General features: G+C 47.3%; 1 protein-coding gene across 1 annotated transcript; it reads right to left on the bottom strand.

The window, feature by feature from the left end:
• Nucleotides 1-1948: 1948 nt before the first annotated feature.
• LOC135429319 (uncharacterized) lies at nt 1949-11101 on the bottom strand. Its single transcript, XM_064683586.1, has 6 exons — nt 10935-11101; nt 6337-6732; nt 5009-5387; nt 3234-4670; nt 2190-3091; nt 1949-2138 (listed from the first exon to the last, which is right to left on the bottom strand). Exons 1-6 carry the CDS (start codon nt 11099-11101, stop codon nt 1949-1951), a joined length of 3471 nt encoding a protein of 1156 aa, XP_064539656.1.
• Nucleotides 11102-15675: the final 4574 nt, after the last annotated feature.

The following is a 15675-nucleotide window of genomic DNA, read 5'->3' as shown; positions in this document are numbered from 1 at the left end:
ATCGTCTCCGCTGGTGCAGTTCGCTGCAATGTGCCCAAAACCCTGGCATTTAAGCACGCTTTGGTTGGTCTATTGCACGAATACGGCAGACAACCCATCCGATCCTACCTTGGCCCTCACAAGCGTCCTGGCTTTTGGCGCTGGGAGAGTAACTGTGGCCCTTTGCTGGCCGCCAAATGCTGGTCGCAGCGATTTGATCGCTTCAATCGACAAGGAGTCGTCTTGTAAGGCACTTTTAATCGCTTCGAGCACTTCCTCCTTAGTCGCCAGCTCATCCAGGTCCTTGATCTCCACCTGGGACGTTTCGGTCAGCGTTCTTACTACCGCCCGGTCACCCAAGGCCTTTCCCACAGCTTCTTGCAGCTCATCTGCGGAGTGCTCCGGCTTCCTATTGAGGCGCAGCAGAAGATCGCCCTTCGCGGTCTTGCGAATGCCCTGCACATCGCCACTTAGGTGCTTGAGGGCCGGGTCGCTCTTCACGAGCCTGAGCATATCGGCATATGTGCAGTCACCCACTCCGTGGACTGTAATGGCGTCGGCTCTGGGACGCTTCTGCGTTCGCTTACGTCCGTTCACTGCTGTCCAGCTCTCTGGGTTGCCATTATGGCCAGCTAAGTTGGAGTTTGCAGGGGCTGTCTTTTGATGCGTGAGCACCGCCTGCTTCGCTGGGTTTTGACCCTGGCGTTTAGCCTTCTTGGAGGGAGTTCTGCGCTGCTCTGGCATGCCATCCCTCGGCCGTTTGGGCGTGCTTGCCTCTTTTTGGCCCCCGAGCTTCGTTGGGCGCGTCTTTAGCACGTTCGGCTCCGCACGTCTGGCAGCTCGTTTGCGCCTCGTCGCACTTCGTTCGGCACACAGAGCTTGAGCGCCACCTTTGCAGGCTTTCTACTCTCGCGAGTTCCTCTCGCATCAGCCCGTTAATGTGGCTTGTCCGTTGCAGCGCCGTTAAGCCGTTTAGGACTATCCCATCTTCTCGATCGTGCCTCTTAGCGTTCTTGGCAGCTCTCACTCGCTTTTGCCGGCGACGACGCAGCCACTCTTTGCTGCACTGGCGTGACCGCCTGGTGTGGGGTGATCCTGTAGCGCGGAGCGGCGCGCAAAGGCATGCAGCTCATCCTTCATTTTTCTATTGGCACCTGCTCTAACTACAGGGCTCTACAGAAAGTCCCTCGGTGGCCAAAGGTTTCCCTCAGGCTTGACCGCTGGGAGTTATACCGCTCCGACTCGGTCACCAGAGCCCCGTTTTTATGGCACCGCCGCGGCGGGGGGGTGGAAATTGGTCTGTTCCGCGACCTTTGCTCCTTTTTGCCCTGTAGCCTGTAGTGAGCACCGATACTGTCTTTCTCCAAAGCTTAACTGCTTAGCAAGAACAGCGTAAGCCCGAAGTATGCTGTACTTTCTGCCAGTTACAGCTTATCTCCTGGTTGATGTCTCCGCTACGCAGTTTGGCAGCTGGCTCTATAGTGCAGATCAGCTGGTTGTGAACTGCCTAGCCAACACTACCAACAGCTGTTAGAGTGAATGCAAGCAGCTGCACAAATACTTTGCGAGACGTTATACACTTGAGTGGTAAAACTACAAAAGCGCACAAACACGCCAAGTAGACGCCTCCACTGCCTCGCCTGGATCGTGGAACTGTAGACGCCACCCCAGGAATGGTCTGCACGGGCTTCGCAGTGAGTACCCCAAGCACCTTTTGGTGTCTTAGGCCTGTCTCGGTTCCTGCACACGTGCACTAACTTCACTTTAATTTCCAGGTTATTTGTTTATTTTCACGGAGCAGTTACAAACGCGTCCGCCTCTATGAAGACAATCTCATCTGTGTGTGTGTGTGTTTTTTTTTTGTATTCAGTTTATTTATGCTCAGTTATTTAGCTTAGGTTATAGTTGGGGTATTGTTTAGCTAGCGTGGATTGCCTGCGGAACGGTCCGCGAGCTCCGTCTGCTGCGCTCAACTCTCCTGAGTTCTGATTACTTCTGCTGCGAAGGTGCTGGCAGCGTCCCACTTTGTGCGGTCTCTATCATGCGTGACCAGGTTGTCCACCGTGATAGGTCTGCCCATGATGTCCTCCAGTTCCTGTCTGTTCGCTGCGAAACGGCCACACTCGAATATGACGTGATTGGCGTCCTCTATGATTCCTCTGCCGCACCAAGAACACTGCGTCTAAAGTGTAAAATTAGCATTGCCATACTTGCGATTTATCCAGGCTTCCAAGTTTGGGATAAGCCTATGCTTCCAGCGTCCTTTAGATGCGCGATCCCAGCGTGCTTGCCATCGTGCTACGCTCTGCATCCTTGCCTCAGTGCGAATCGAGTTTGCTGTGTTGCTTCCATTGTGGGCTCTATAGCAAACTACAGCTTCTGTTGCCAGTTCGTCTAGCGGGACCATCCCTGCGATAACCAGCGCCGCTTCGTCCGACACCGTCCGGAATGCGCAGCTGACCCGTAGAGCGCTTAGGCGATATATAGAGTGTACGCTGTAGCTGGGAAGAGCCATTGCTCTGCTCCAGATGGGGGACGCGTACATTATTACCGCTCTGTTTACGGTCATAAGGAGACGGCGTCTCTGCTGTTTCGGTCCCCGTGTGTTCAGCATAATCCTGGATAGCGCTCGACAGGACTCTGCTGCTTTCTTGTGCACGTACTCCAAGTGCTCTCTGAACGACATTCTTGTGTCTAGCATGACACCCAGGTACTTTAGCGCCCTTGCTGATTCTATTGTCGCACTGCCGACTCTTATGTGCGCTGTTTCCACTCTTTTTCGACTGCTGACTAACACCGCTTCTGTTTTATGAGCAGCCAGCTCGAGTCCAGCTGCTGCCAGCCATTGGTGCACACGGTCAATACTGTGGTTGCACGATTCCTCTACGTCCTTCAATTCCTTGCCGACGACTACAAGGCACGCGTCCGCGAAGCCGATGATACTTGTATCGATCGGGAGTTCCAGTCGGAGGATGCCATCGTACATGATGTTCCAGAGGAGGGGTCCTAGAACTGAGCCTTGGGGCACTCCAGCGGACACTTGATGTGTAGTGGGGCCGTCTGCGGTGTCGTATTGCAGCAGTCTTCCAGTGAAGTAGCTGCGTATCGTCTCCTGAAGATAATATGGGACGCGGAACGTTGACAATGCATCCAATATTTTGTCCCACCTGGCTGTGTTAAAGGCGTTTTTAACACGACAGTTTTGTGCCGCTTTTCCATCTCGATCCTTGGATGGCGTTTGTTGCTATGCCGACCACTTTCTCCAGAGCGTCTATTGTAGACTTTGCCTTGGTGAAACCAAATTGGCTTTGGGACAGGCCACCATTGTTGTCGACAGCTACCTGGAGCCTGTTGCAGATTAGCTTCTCCAGCACTTTGCCTAACGTGTCCAGGAGGCAAATCGGCCTGTATGACGATGGGTCGTCGGGCGGCTTACCAGGCTTCGGTAATAAAACTAGCGTTTGGAGTTTCCATATTGTGGGGAAAGTTCTCTCCATTAGGCACATGTTAAAAAGCTGCACGAACTGCGCGGGCTGCAAGGACATGGCTAGTTTCAGCGCTCGGTTGGGGATTCCGTCCGGACCCGGTGCCTTACTGGGCTTTAGGCTTCTGGCGATCGTCAGCACCTCTTCGACTGAGACTTCGTCGATGAGAGACGGCATGGCTGCTACGTGGCTCGATGGTCTGGCTTGCGTATGTAATACGTCGGGTCTGATTGGGAATAGCGTTTCCACAATCAACTTCAGCTCACTTGGGTCAGAAGGCTGCGCTTGTTTGCCGGCGTAGAGTCTTTTAACGACGAGTTGCGACTGCGATCGTCCCCTTGCCCTAAGGATCATTTTCGGCTCTGTCCTTAGCTCCGGAAACTCCTCGGGTGCTATCTCCTCTGGCTTGGATGCAGTTCCGCCTCTGGATATTTTCGTTCCACAGTACGTGGGTACATGGTGGCGCCGAAACGTTTTCCGGGTTTGCATGCTCTCGTCACAGGCACGCGATAGCTGGCATGCCATTTGGGAGGCTCTTCTCTCTGCGTTGCCGGCAGTGACAAGCGAATGGACTGCATTCGAAAAGGCCACGGGGTCGAAAGTATCCAGGCGGTAAGCTTTCCGACTTAGGCTTCTAGTGCTGGCTGCAGTTCCTTCACCAATCGTGCATATTATTGCGGAGTGGTCGCTTGCGGTGTATAAGTCGCTTAGTTGCCATTTTGTTGCGCTAAAAAGTGACGAGCTTGCGAAGGTGAGATCGATTATGGATCCGATACCACCTCGAGTGAAGGTATTTTCCGAGCCGAAGTTTAGCAGGGCTATATCCAGGGCTGCGAAGCTTTCCAACAGGGCACGACCTCTTGCGTTAGTTGCTTGGCTGCCCCATTCCACTGCCCAGGCGTTGAAGTCACCAGCAATAATGACCTTCCGCCCCCTTGCGTCATCTACTAATGCATCTAATGCAGCTGTAAATTCGCAGAGCTGCATGCTTGGGGCCAGGTAGCAGCTGTATATCCACAGGCTGCCGTATTGTGCGCGTACAAACCCAGTAAAGGACTTTGTTTTTGTCAGCGATGTCGATGGGTCGCCACATACCCAGAGCGCAGCTTTTCCATCCTGATCCTCGGTCCATATTCTCGGGCAGTTGGTTTCTCGGTGGTGGGGTTCGCTGATAATGGCAATATCAATGCGCATCTCCCTAACAGTCTGCTCCAAGATGGCTTGAGCAGCTATGCAGTGGTTAAGGTTTATTTGAAGTAACCTTAACATTTCATTTTGCGTACTGCCTCGCGATACGCCGGACATTTAAAGCTTCCTGTAGCGTGGTCCGTTGATTTTTCTCCTTTCCGTATGCAAAGGCTACATTTTGGTGGCTTGGAGCAGCTCTTTGCTTCGTGACCTGTGTCCCCGCATCTGAAGCATGCGCCTTTCATATCGTCTCCGCTGGTGCAGTTCGCTGCAATGTGCCCAAAACCCTGGCATTTAAAGCATCGCTTTGGTTGGTCTATTGCACGAATACGGCAGACAACCCATCCGATCCTCACCTTGGCCTTCTCGACAAGCGTCCTGGCTTTTGGCGCTGGGAGAGTAACTGTGGCCCTTTGCTGGCCGCCAAATGCTGGTCGCAGCGATTTGATCGTTTCAATCGGCAAGGAGTCGTCTTGTAAGGCACTTTTAATCGCTTCGAGCACTTCCTCCTTAGTCGCCAGCTCATCCAGGTCCTTGATCTCCACCTGGGACGTTTCGGTCAGCGTTCTTACTACCGCCCGGTCACCCAATGCCTTTCCCACAGCTTCTTGAAGCTCATCTGCGGAGTGCTCCGGCTTCCTATTGAGGCGCAGCAGAAGATCGCCCTTCGCGGTCTTGCGAATGCCATGCACATCGCCACTTAGGTGCTTGAGGGCCGGGTCGCTCTTCACGAGCCTGAGCATATCGGCATATGTGCAGTCACCCACTCCGTGGACTGTAATGGACTTTCTACTCTCGCGAGTTCCTCTCGCATCTGCCCGTAAATGTGGCGTTGTCCGTTGAACAGCGCCGTTAAGCCGTTTAGGACTAAGCCCATCTTCTCGATCGTGCCTCTTAGCGTTCTTGGCAGCTCCTCACTCTCTTTTGCCGGCGACGACGCAGCCACTCTTTGCTGCACTGGCGTGACCGCCTTGTGTGGCGGTGATCGCTGTAGCGCAGAGCGGCGCGCAAAGGCATGCAGCTGTGTGTTTGTGTGTGCAATTTTGTGTGTGCTTGTGTGTGTGCGTAAGCCGTGTATGTGGGTGCGTGTGTGTTTCTGTGTGCGTGTGTCTGTGTATGTGTGTGTGCGTGTTTTTTTTTTTTTTTGTATAGGACAGAAAAGCATCAAGAGCCGAAAAGTGTGGGATTTGCACCCAATCAAAACCCAACTACTCTCCGTATCCCTCTCATGGCACCACCGATTGGTATCATGGCATGAAAGCCTCAGCTAGATTCTCATCTGTGATTGACGATTGCGTTGTCTTTCAGCGCGACGCAAGGATTTAATTATCTCTGCAGCTGTGGTGCTAATACCAATCCAATTATTTTGCGAGCTTAGTATGATATCTAGTAAGTCGTTGACTATAAAAGGTCTCCCAATAATTTGACCAAGCTCTTCCCGTTCAGCAGAGAATCTTGGACAGACGAAAAAGACATGTTCAGCGTATTTTATGGCCCGCGCACAGAGTGTGCAAAACGGGTCCGATTCTTGTTTAAACCTATATAGGGTTTAAAGCACCCGTGTCCCGTCAGTAATTGAGTCAGGTAGAAATCGGTCTGACCGTGCTTCTTACTCACCCAAGGCCGCATGTCCGGGATCAGCAATCGTGTCCAGCTGCCATTGCTAGTATTTCTCCTCGCCTACCATTCCTCCATAGTTTCAGCCCGCCTTGTAGTTTGGGGGCTGTTGGTCCTTGTCTCCATTGTCAGAAGATCTAGTGGGATCATTCCGGCCAGCACTAGTGCTGCATCCTCGGAGACAGTACGGTAGGAGCTGAGGCATACTCCCAAGTATCTAATGGCTGGCTTCGAGTGTAAGAGACAGTTGTCGACGCATATTGTGTCTGTCTCCACTACCTTACGGCAGCTGACCAGTACTGCCACCGTCTTGTGGGCAGCCAGTGTTAAGCCATTTGTCGGGAGCCAGTTCACCACATGGCGGATAGCGGTGTTTGTTTTCTTCTCAACCGCAGGCAGCTCCTTGCTGACCGTAACCACCGCAATGTCATCCGCAAAGCCATTATGGTGTGCTGCCGCTGTCCTGCAGAGGTGTCATACAGGAGCACACGATTGGAGAAATAGTGTAACTTATCAGTTACTCGGATATCTAGAGTCCCTGAAGTGCGCGTATGATAATTATTGAATTAAACGCGTTCTTTGCGTCCAGGGTCGTGATGAGGCAGTATTTCTGGTACCCTTCCGCCATCGGGTCCCCTCGATGGCTTGTGTGTCGATGCCCACCACTCTTCTGAATCCTCAATGCTATGAGAATTATCTAACTCGTTGCAAAAGGCAATTTGCCCTAAATCCGAGACAGTTTTACAATTTTGTAAACTTTAAGCGTAAATCTTCAAGTTTGCCATCTTCTTTTTCTCTCGGGATGGTTAAAGCTAGCAATGACTCTGATTCTGCTAACATCCTTACTAATTTTTTACAATCAAGTAACTTTTCAGTCTGTCCTAATAATAATTCTTACCCTTATACTATTACTTCCTCTAGTTCTATGTCTCCTCCTATTATTTCCCATTCCTCTTTAGCTTTAAATTCTTTAAAATCTTCTTTCTCTCCTGGGCCTGACAATATTCCTAGTTGTCTACTCAAGGAGTGTAGTTCTTCCCTTGTTTACCCATTGCTTAAGCTTTTTAATCTATTCCTTGAATCTTCTGTCTTTCCATCTCTTTGGAAAGGATCTTATATCATTCCCCTCCACAAGAAAGGTGGAAAGTCTGATATACAAAATTACAGGGACATTGCAAAACAGTCCGCTATTCCTAAATTATTTGAAAAAATAATCACTTCGAATTTGCAGCATTTCTGCAAATCAGTTGTTTCCCCTGTTCAACATGGATTCGTAAAGAATAGGTCAACTACGACCAATCTGCTTGAGTTTACTTCCTTGGTAAATGATGCTTTCCTTTCGAAAATGCAAACTGATGTCATTTACACTGACTTCAGTAAGGCGTTTGACTCTGTGCACCATGACATTTGACTTTTTAAACTTGACCGAATAGGTTTAAATTGGGAACCTAATTTTCGGTTCCCATTCTATTCCAGCAGGCTGCTTATTCTTAATCTTCCGTCGTTAACCAACCGTAGGACAATTCTCGGTGTTCTCTTTCTACATAAGTTGGTTGTTGGCGATATAGGTTCTCCTTTTCTGCTACGGCGTCTTCAATTCTCTGTTCCGGCTAGACCAACCAGAAATTACCGCCCCTTATTCCTATCGACGTGCAAAATTTTATAAAATTTTATAAATTTTCCCCAACCGGGTCGGTGATTTCCCTTCACTTTCCCAATACTATCTCTTTATCCTATCTACTTAACACTCTATATATCTAGCATACAGTTCTTTACTCTATTAACAATCTTCTTACTTTCTTTTCTCCTATTTATGGTATATTCTTAAATAATATAGCAAATTAAGATTATTTTTAATTTTAGTTAAGAACACTTTTTCCTACTTACACCCTTCTTCTTAGATGTAGGCTCTAATAGCGTCACTGACAAAATGGCCGGACTGGCAAATAAAACACCTCCATCGGTCGGTGATGCTATTAGAAATTTGTGTTCTCTAACTAGGCTTTTAGCATTTAATTTTCATAGTTGTATATATAATGTATTGAATAATTAGGAAAACACTCGTTTTGTTGACCACTAATAAATAAATAAATAAATATATATTGAGACACGTTTTGCGATTTCACTCCGAACCGAAATTTCCATAGAAATTGCTAACACGTCGAAGTCCTCGTGCAATTGGCTACCAAATTCATCAAAAGTCTCGTTCTTCGAGACTGGTGTGAGTAATATCGAACGAGGCCTGAAGCCGCTCGATTTGCTTCAGACTAACAGTAAGACCGCACTCATCAATTGCACTAAGTGTCGAATTACTTAGAGCATATTGAAGTGTTTGCAAACTTTCGTAAATTGAAATGGTTTTGCACTTCAGAAGAGTCACCCTGTTTGCAGAGGGCACTGCACTAAAGGCATTTTCTGTTGCCATTATAAGCGTTGATAGAAAGTGTGTGCGAAACTAGCTGACTACCTAACATTGGTAATCGCTAGTACATGTAAACCGTTCAAAAACAATAGCTGTAAGAACTTCTGCGAACGCAAGTGTCAAGCTATGTAACAAAGCAACGGCAATAGCTTGTACATAAGTTACGCACGAAAGACCATCAAACTTTAAGCGACCGAGAGAGTAAGCAAAGCGACGGCGATAGCTTATATGTATATAAACTGCACAAAACGAAATGTCAGGTTGCTGATCTTTTAAGTTTACTGCTTTAATGTAAGGCAATAATATAACAACTAAAAATAAATCTCGTCGATGTCACCAAAATGCTGCGCTATTGCGCTTTCACAAATAGAAATAAATAACTTTATTTTATTTTTTGTGTTCCAATTTATTTATATATTTGTTATAAGTTACGAAAAGCAGTCAGACCCGAATTGGTCTGGGTTTATTATTTCGGAACAATAGTTATATTCAGGCAAGCGAACCCGAATTGGTACGTGCCGATTTAAGCGAGGCGACAATAGCGGCAAATTAATATGTTTTTATAATGCAAGTGGCCGATGCGTACCAAATGCACGAAGCGAAGGAACTTAACTAAACTCGACGCACAGCATCGAGGCCTTCGCAAAAGGTAATGTTAGGGCAATAAATGATCGTTACAGCGAAGAGCGCCAGCTTAATGTAAATAATCTTAAGAGCGAAATTTAAGCAGTTGCTTCGCAGAGCAAGTATTACAAGATAAGAAGACGATGCTGCTCTTATCAGTGGCGAGGTCGCTCCAGCTGTTTTGGCTGCGCAGCCAAACAACGTTTTTAATTTAATTTTCAATTGTCATCCATTTATAACTTGTCTTGTACTTGTCTGTTCGTTATTGCTCACTCCGATTTATTTATTATTATCGCCGCCACGATGATTTAACGGCCCTTTTGTATTCTGCAGTAGCCGCATCAAATCAGCATAATCAAATATTCATGTAAACATAAGAAGAGTTTGTAATCTTAGTTTCGTGAAACCTTGTTGCAAACAAGGTTGGCAAGCCTATCTTGCACTTATCGCAGATGCTATAAATTGCATATTCTCTTTTATCTCGTCTCTTGTTCATTGTTGATCGAGGTGAAGCGAAGAACTATTTCTGAGCCACAGCCAAATAAATAAATTCGATAAATGAAACTAATTTATAGCGTGTTTTTGTGAAAAGTCAAAATTGACTTTAGTTCTTGGCAGTAGTTTTCAAAACAGTTGCTAAAAAACATTAGTAATTCAGTGCGATTGCCTTTGACGCGGAGTGCAGAATTGCTAGGAGTGTCTTATGGAGGGAGCTATGCGGCAGAGTGGGGCTCTTCGAAGAAGCTGATGTTGAAATCCATGGATTTTGCGATGCCTGTGTGGATTCCTAATTAGTCTGCATCTATGTGGTGGCCAGATATTTTCTAGCCATAAGTCGGAGTTCGTCTCAACCCACGCGCATCCAAAAAGCCAGAACAGTTCTCATGACCGACGGATTGAAGCTTCGTCTCACTATACACCACTCTTTTAGGTACGGGAAAGAGGGTTATGTTTAAAACCGGCTAACCACGGTGCCCGAATTTGTGTTAATATGAAGTAAAAAGGATTAGCAGACATTCTTTGTTAGCATCGCTTTATTAACGCTTTCTTCTCTGTTAATATTATGCACTACCCTACTCTGTTTCCCTACGTTAAGGCCCTGCCGCACTGTCTGGAGCCTTAGCGCTCCGCTACCCGCTTAGGGTTATGTTCGTCGCTTTAGCTTCTACTTACTCTGATCGTCACCGCAAACGAGCCGTACGCTTGCCTCGGTCGCCCAACTTCGCCGCGAGCTTTCGAAACTTCACCTCGGAGCTTTCTCTCTTCGCCGCCGAATTGAAGTTGCGCTCTCGAAGTCGGTGTTGAGCAACCGATCGGCAACGCATGGTTGTTGCGGCGGCCGGCGGTTACATTCTCTTTCTAGCTCCTTGCCCTTAGTCAACTACATGCTTTTCTAATACAATATGTTTAATAATGCCTATATACTATACTATATATATATATATATATATACTATATACTTCCTTACTACTCATACTTAGGATGCTTATAAACTAACAAAACAATAATACTATAAACCTAACGGCTTGCGACCCTGCATTACTCGCTTAAACTATAAACTTAAGGGCTCCTTGCGTGAATCAGGGCTGTGCGGTGGCTGATCCAGGTAGCCACCTCACACCGTGTATTGCACCTCCACGCCAACAGAACTCAGGAAGTGGTGAACTGAGTATCCGTTCACAGAGTATCCGTTCCACTTACTAAACGCATCCTGGAATACCGACAGGGCCCTTGGAGTGATCTTTCCAGATGGACTCTTTATCGAGTTGAGCCATTTGAGTGCCATGTGGTCGGTGATGACTTCGAACCTGTTCTAAATCTCACCTCAGCTTGCAGATTGATCATACTATGGCCAGGCACTCATTTTCCGTGGTCTGCGTGAGAAGGGGACCCAGGCTATGATCACTCGAGACCGTCGGTAACACGAATTTATCGCTGAAGTCTGGGAAGCTTTTATCGTCGCCGTTGTGAGTCATTCCTTAAGCTGGTCTCGCTTATGATGATGATGTCATCCAGATAGGCGATGGCATGGGGGTTCCGCTTATGCCCCCCCCACTGAATTCAAGGCCCTCTGGAACGTGGCGCACGCAGAGTGCAACCCCAAGGCCATCACCATCCACTGGTATAGACCCCCACCTAGACTGTAAACGCTGTGTATTGTTTACTCCTTTCCTCCATGGGTATCTGCCAATATCCCTGCTCCAGCGTGGATATGTAGCGTGCGTGCTGTATGCGGTCCAAGATGTCGTTTATCCGGGTTATATAATCGATGCACATTCGACATTCCCCCGTCTTCTTCTTCACCTGCACGATCGGCGCGCTGTACTGGCTGTACTGACCAATCACTCGTCGATGACTCGCTGCATCGCGGGGTATCTTGGCTAATACCTCTGCTTGATGGGCTCGTTGTCCTTCATCACGATACGTTGGCTGGCTATATGGGATACGCCCTCCAGCCCCTCGAATCGTGCCAGAAGCTCTTGCTGACTCGGCTCCAGGTCTACTGGCCGGACGTCCTATCTGTGCGGACTCCCCTCTCAAGAGCCTTCACCACCACTAACCTCGTGGCTGGCTCCCGCGGCTGGGATTTCCCCCATGGCTAGCACGCCTGTTAGTACGACATCTCCTGTCAGTCCACCCTCGTCGAGCCCCCTTTACGCTCCCATTTCGACTCTCTTACTGGCACCCTCCCGATTCTCTCCACGGGACAGACGGTCGCCCCCTGCGGAATCCCTAACCTTGCCTCCGGGATCGCCTCCGCAGGGCAACCAGTCGCCCCTTGCCGAATTCCCGGTCACTCCACTGTTCCTAGCGTGATCTCGCTGTCTCCACAGCCTATTCTCGTGCCTATCGCACGCAGGAAATCCATGCCTAGGATCACCTGGTCTAGCATCGACGCCATTATTAGCAGAGGCACTTGAATCGTGCGACCCGCTGCACCATTCGTGCAACATCTAGCCCTGAGCCGTCCGCTAGCCGTGTCCTAGTCCGAACCTCCCCGTTCTTGGCTACTTTCGCCGCAAAAGCCCCACTGATTAAATATCGGGTAGAGCCGGGGTCGATTTTGATCTTCACCCCTCTACTCGCAATTGGTCTAGTGATTCCGGGCTTCGTTGACGTCGCTGCCAGCCCGCTCTCGGTCCGGGTGGTGCCGCTAACCGTTTCCCTGAACAGGCCGCCTACAACATTCCTGGCTGCTCACCTCTTTGGGAGCGCATTGCGCACAGAAAACCACCTGAGTATTGGGACATGCGCTTCTAAAATGGTATTTTTACCAGCACCGATAGCATACTGGACGTCGCCTGGCATTTACTCCTGGTTCTTGACCGATCATCCTGTTGACGGCCTCTTCTCGTTGTATTGGCAACGATCCAATGACTATCCCACCGGGAGTCGCCTCGATAACTGGCGGTAAAGGATCTCTGAACGGGTTATTCAGTACGATCGTTGATTGCGCCCGAAGCCTAGATATGCGCCCATGCTACTCGACGGGTACTGTTGACCGTGCTGCCTTATGCCCTCATACTCGACGGCTAATTGTATAAGCTTGGACAGAGACGAGAAATCTTGTCTCCGCACATACAATTTATATTCCGATGCTGCGTTTTCGTAGTTCCTTCCCAGGGCTGTAGTCCGCATGGTGCATTAACGCCCACATATTGCTCGAAGTACCGCGGGGGCAGAAAAAAATCTAGAAACCCCTCTTTGAACTTAGTCCACGATACGTCTCTTAGCCCAATCGTCATGAGCCACCGAGCGACCTCGCCAACCATGACCTCATTGATCGCCCTCGGTAGTCTATCTATATCGATGTCATAGGACAGGGCGCGATCCTCCAAAGGACAATGGATCGGCCTGCCCATCGAACCGTATACCCCACTTCCTCACTTGCTCGGGTACAATACAGTGTCCCCTCATGACGGGACACCCTTAGCACCACGGCGCGTTCCCAACTCTTTCATTTTATCCCCCGCCTCGCTTCGCATCGGGCCCTGTAGCCCGTGATCACCGGAACTTCGAGCAGGCCGGGGGTGCTCAGACGTGGGCCGCAATCCGATTTGGATTTCGAACGCCTATCCTATTCAATTGGCTCGGGTTCGGGCTGGGCCTTATGTTCTGAGGCTCGTATGTATTTGGCCTCCAACTCGCCGAGTGTGAACTCCTGGAAACGAACCTCGCTAGGCGACGACTCAAGTCTTCAACCCGCCCTAGCTCGCTCAGCCCGAACTCGCGAGCAATCGGCTCTAGCTCCTCGTTTCGCCACAAGTGGATTCTGGCCCTGCATTCTGACACACGTATGCATCCTCTTTATTTTTGTGTTCGTTCTCTTCCTTGGTACTTGGGGTTCAGTATTTTCCTTTTAGGTTGCGCTTGTATTCTCTTATATTTATCTATATTTATCTTATGGAATTCTTAATATTTTATTGTCCATGTTGTATTTCCTTTTTTTTGCTATTTATTTTACATTTTTATCTTGTTTGTCAGATTGACTGACTGAGTGATTGATGTTCAACGCATAGCCCATACCGTAAGAGCTAGGAAGCTGAAATTTTTACTGTAGTTACCTTATTTGATAAAGGTTAAATTCATTTGAGGGGTGTTTCACACTTTTCCAAAAATACATTCCTCCTTGGTGGAAATGAGGGTCAAAGATTTGGTGGGTGACGTTTCGCGCTCAAATTCATATCCATGGACTTACATTAAAAATTATTTGAGACGTGTTTGCCATTTTTCGCAAAATAAAAGCTTTCTCGGTGGAAAGTGTTGTCGGCTTTGTTTCAACTTTACGTATTTCAGCAATTTGGGAAATTTCACCCGCAACAGTGGTAAATTGGTGAAAAACGTTAGTATGAAAGTTGTTGGTTTACCGTCCGATAAGTTGCAAAATCATTTTCAAAGCTTTTTGAAAAATTTTATTCTATACGTGCCACGGGCAAGGCCGTGACGCGTAATTTACGCGCTAGTTATTTATAAATATTTAGTTCCGTTTCTTTTTTTTTTATTTTTCCTTCCTGCCAATATTTATTTTATATTAAATTTATTTAATTCCCGTTATTTTTTTAGTTCTTGATCCCGACCGTTCGATTGTTTTTTTTTGTTATTTATGGTCTTCGCTTATTATTTTCTCTGATCACCAAGCAATTTAAGCAAATAAAATAAAAAAATCAAATCGCCGCCTTACGATTTGGAGTTCAATATTCACGTTAATTATGCGCACTATTCATGTTGTTTTGTCTCCCCTTTTTTCTCACCCAAAAAAATATATTCACTGCGTACCAGCCTCGCCCTCCGTTGTTATTGGCCATGCTCGCTCACTCCTATACCGTGGTACCGTGCTCGCGATTACATGCCAGTCTCACTTTGCTTTTATTTATTATTTCACTTCGATTTGTTTCGATTGAACAAACGGGCAGTCAGTGGAGAGAAAAAATGTTTAAAAAATCTTTGGTATCCTTGACTCGCGTCTTCTCGTTTTGTTTTGTTTTCACTCTCTCTCTTTTTTATACCCTGAACCCATTAAAAATGCGAACAAGGGTATAATATATTTGTGCAAATGTATGTAACAGGCAGAAGGAAGCATCTCCGACCCCATAAAGTATATATAGTGACATATCCATAGTCGCACCCACCCTTTAACATAACTTAGCACACAAGCATAAGCATAAGTATAAACACTTCCAATATTGTAAACAAAAAGCCTGGTGATAACATCGACATTGGTCAAGATCAAACTGTCCCCCTTTGGTAGACATAAACAATTCACCCTAAATATCACGCCACTGTCAATGTTCCCATCAGAGTACTATCCCACGCATAATTGCTGACGCAGCTCAAACTTCACTCAATTTTGACTCAAACTCTCTCAAACCGAAGTTTGCTAAGCGACCGCAACAGATAAATGAATCAGTCAAGATTCGGGAAGCAAATCTAATTGTACTCATCATAAGTAGTAGCCGTTAAGTGAAAATAAAGAATATAAATATATTTTTTTAAAGTAATTAAACGAGCAAAACTTAATTGGCGCAGCCGGTAGGATACGTCGGGAAAAAGTAAAGATCGCTAAAGGATAATTAATTCCTAGATCTAAAAACACAATCGCGACCGAAATTGTTGTCGGTAATTGTCGGTGTGTAACAAACTTTTTTTTCGAATACGTATCCGCATAAGAACCTTCGGGTCACTAGTAGTCTAATAACATCGACCCTTCGGGCAATAAAACTACTACAGTTAATAACGACTGGCTTTGCATATCTTTTGATCCCTGCAATACGTTATTACTGGGTCTTATCCATAAGACACACACACAAAAAAAAAAACATTAAAACAAAGTGCAAAGAAATAAAAGTGCAAGAAAACCAC

The sequence above is a fragment of the Drosophila montana genome, unplaced genomic scaffold (genome assembly GCF_035044405.1).
Source record: "Drosophila montana isolate Dmon_TW-CO22-7 unplaced genomic scaffold, ASM3504440v1 contig_2634_1, whole genome shotgun sequence".
Lineage (NCBI taxonomy): Eukaryota > Metazoa > Arthropoda > Insecta > Diptera > Drosophilidae > Drosophila > Drosophila montana.
The sequence above is the reverse complement of the archived record's forward strand: the minus strand, read 5'-3'. Positions and strand labels throughout refer to the sequence as shown.

What these genes read in the sequence shown, in the direction of transcription:
- LOC135429319 (XM_064683586.1), bottom strand. Translation starts at nt 11,101, where the DNA reads ATGGCACTCAAATGGCTCAACTCGATAAAGAGTCCATCTGGAAAGATC. An exon ending in TAGACGCTCTGGAGAAAGTG is followed by an intron (nt 3,092 to 3,233) that starts GTCGGCATAGCA and finishes TATTATCTTCAG; the next exon opens with GAGACGATACGCAGCTACTT. An exon ending in GAAGCCTGGATAAATCGCAA is followed by an intron (nt 2,139 to 2,189) that starts GTATGGCAATGC and finishes TTGGTGCGGCAG; the next exon opens with AGGAATCATAGAGGACGCCA.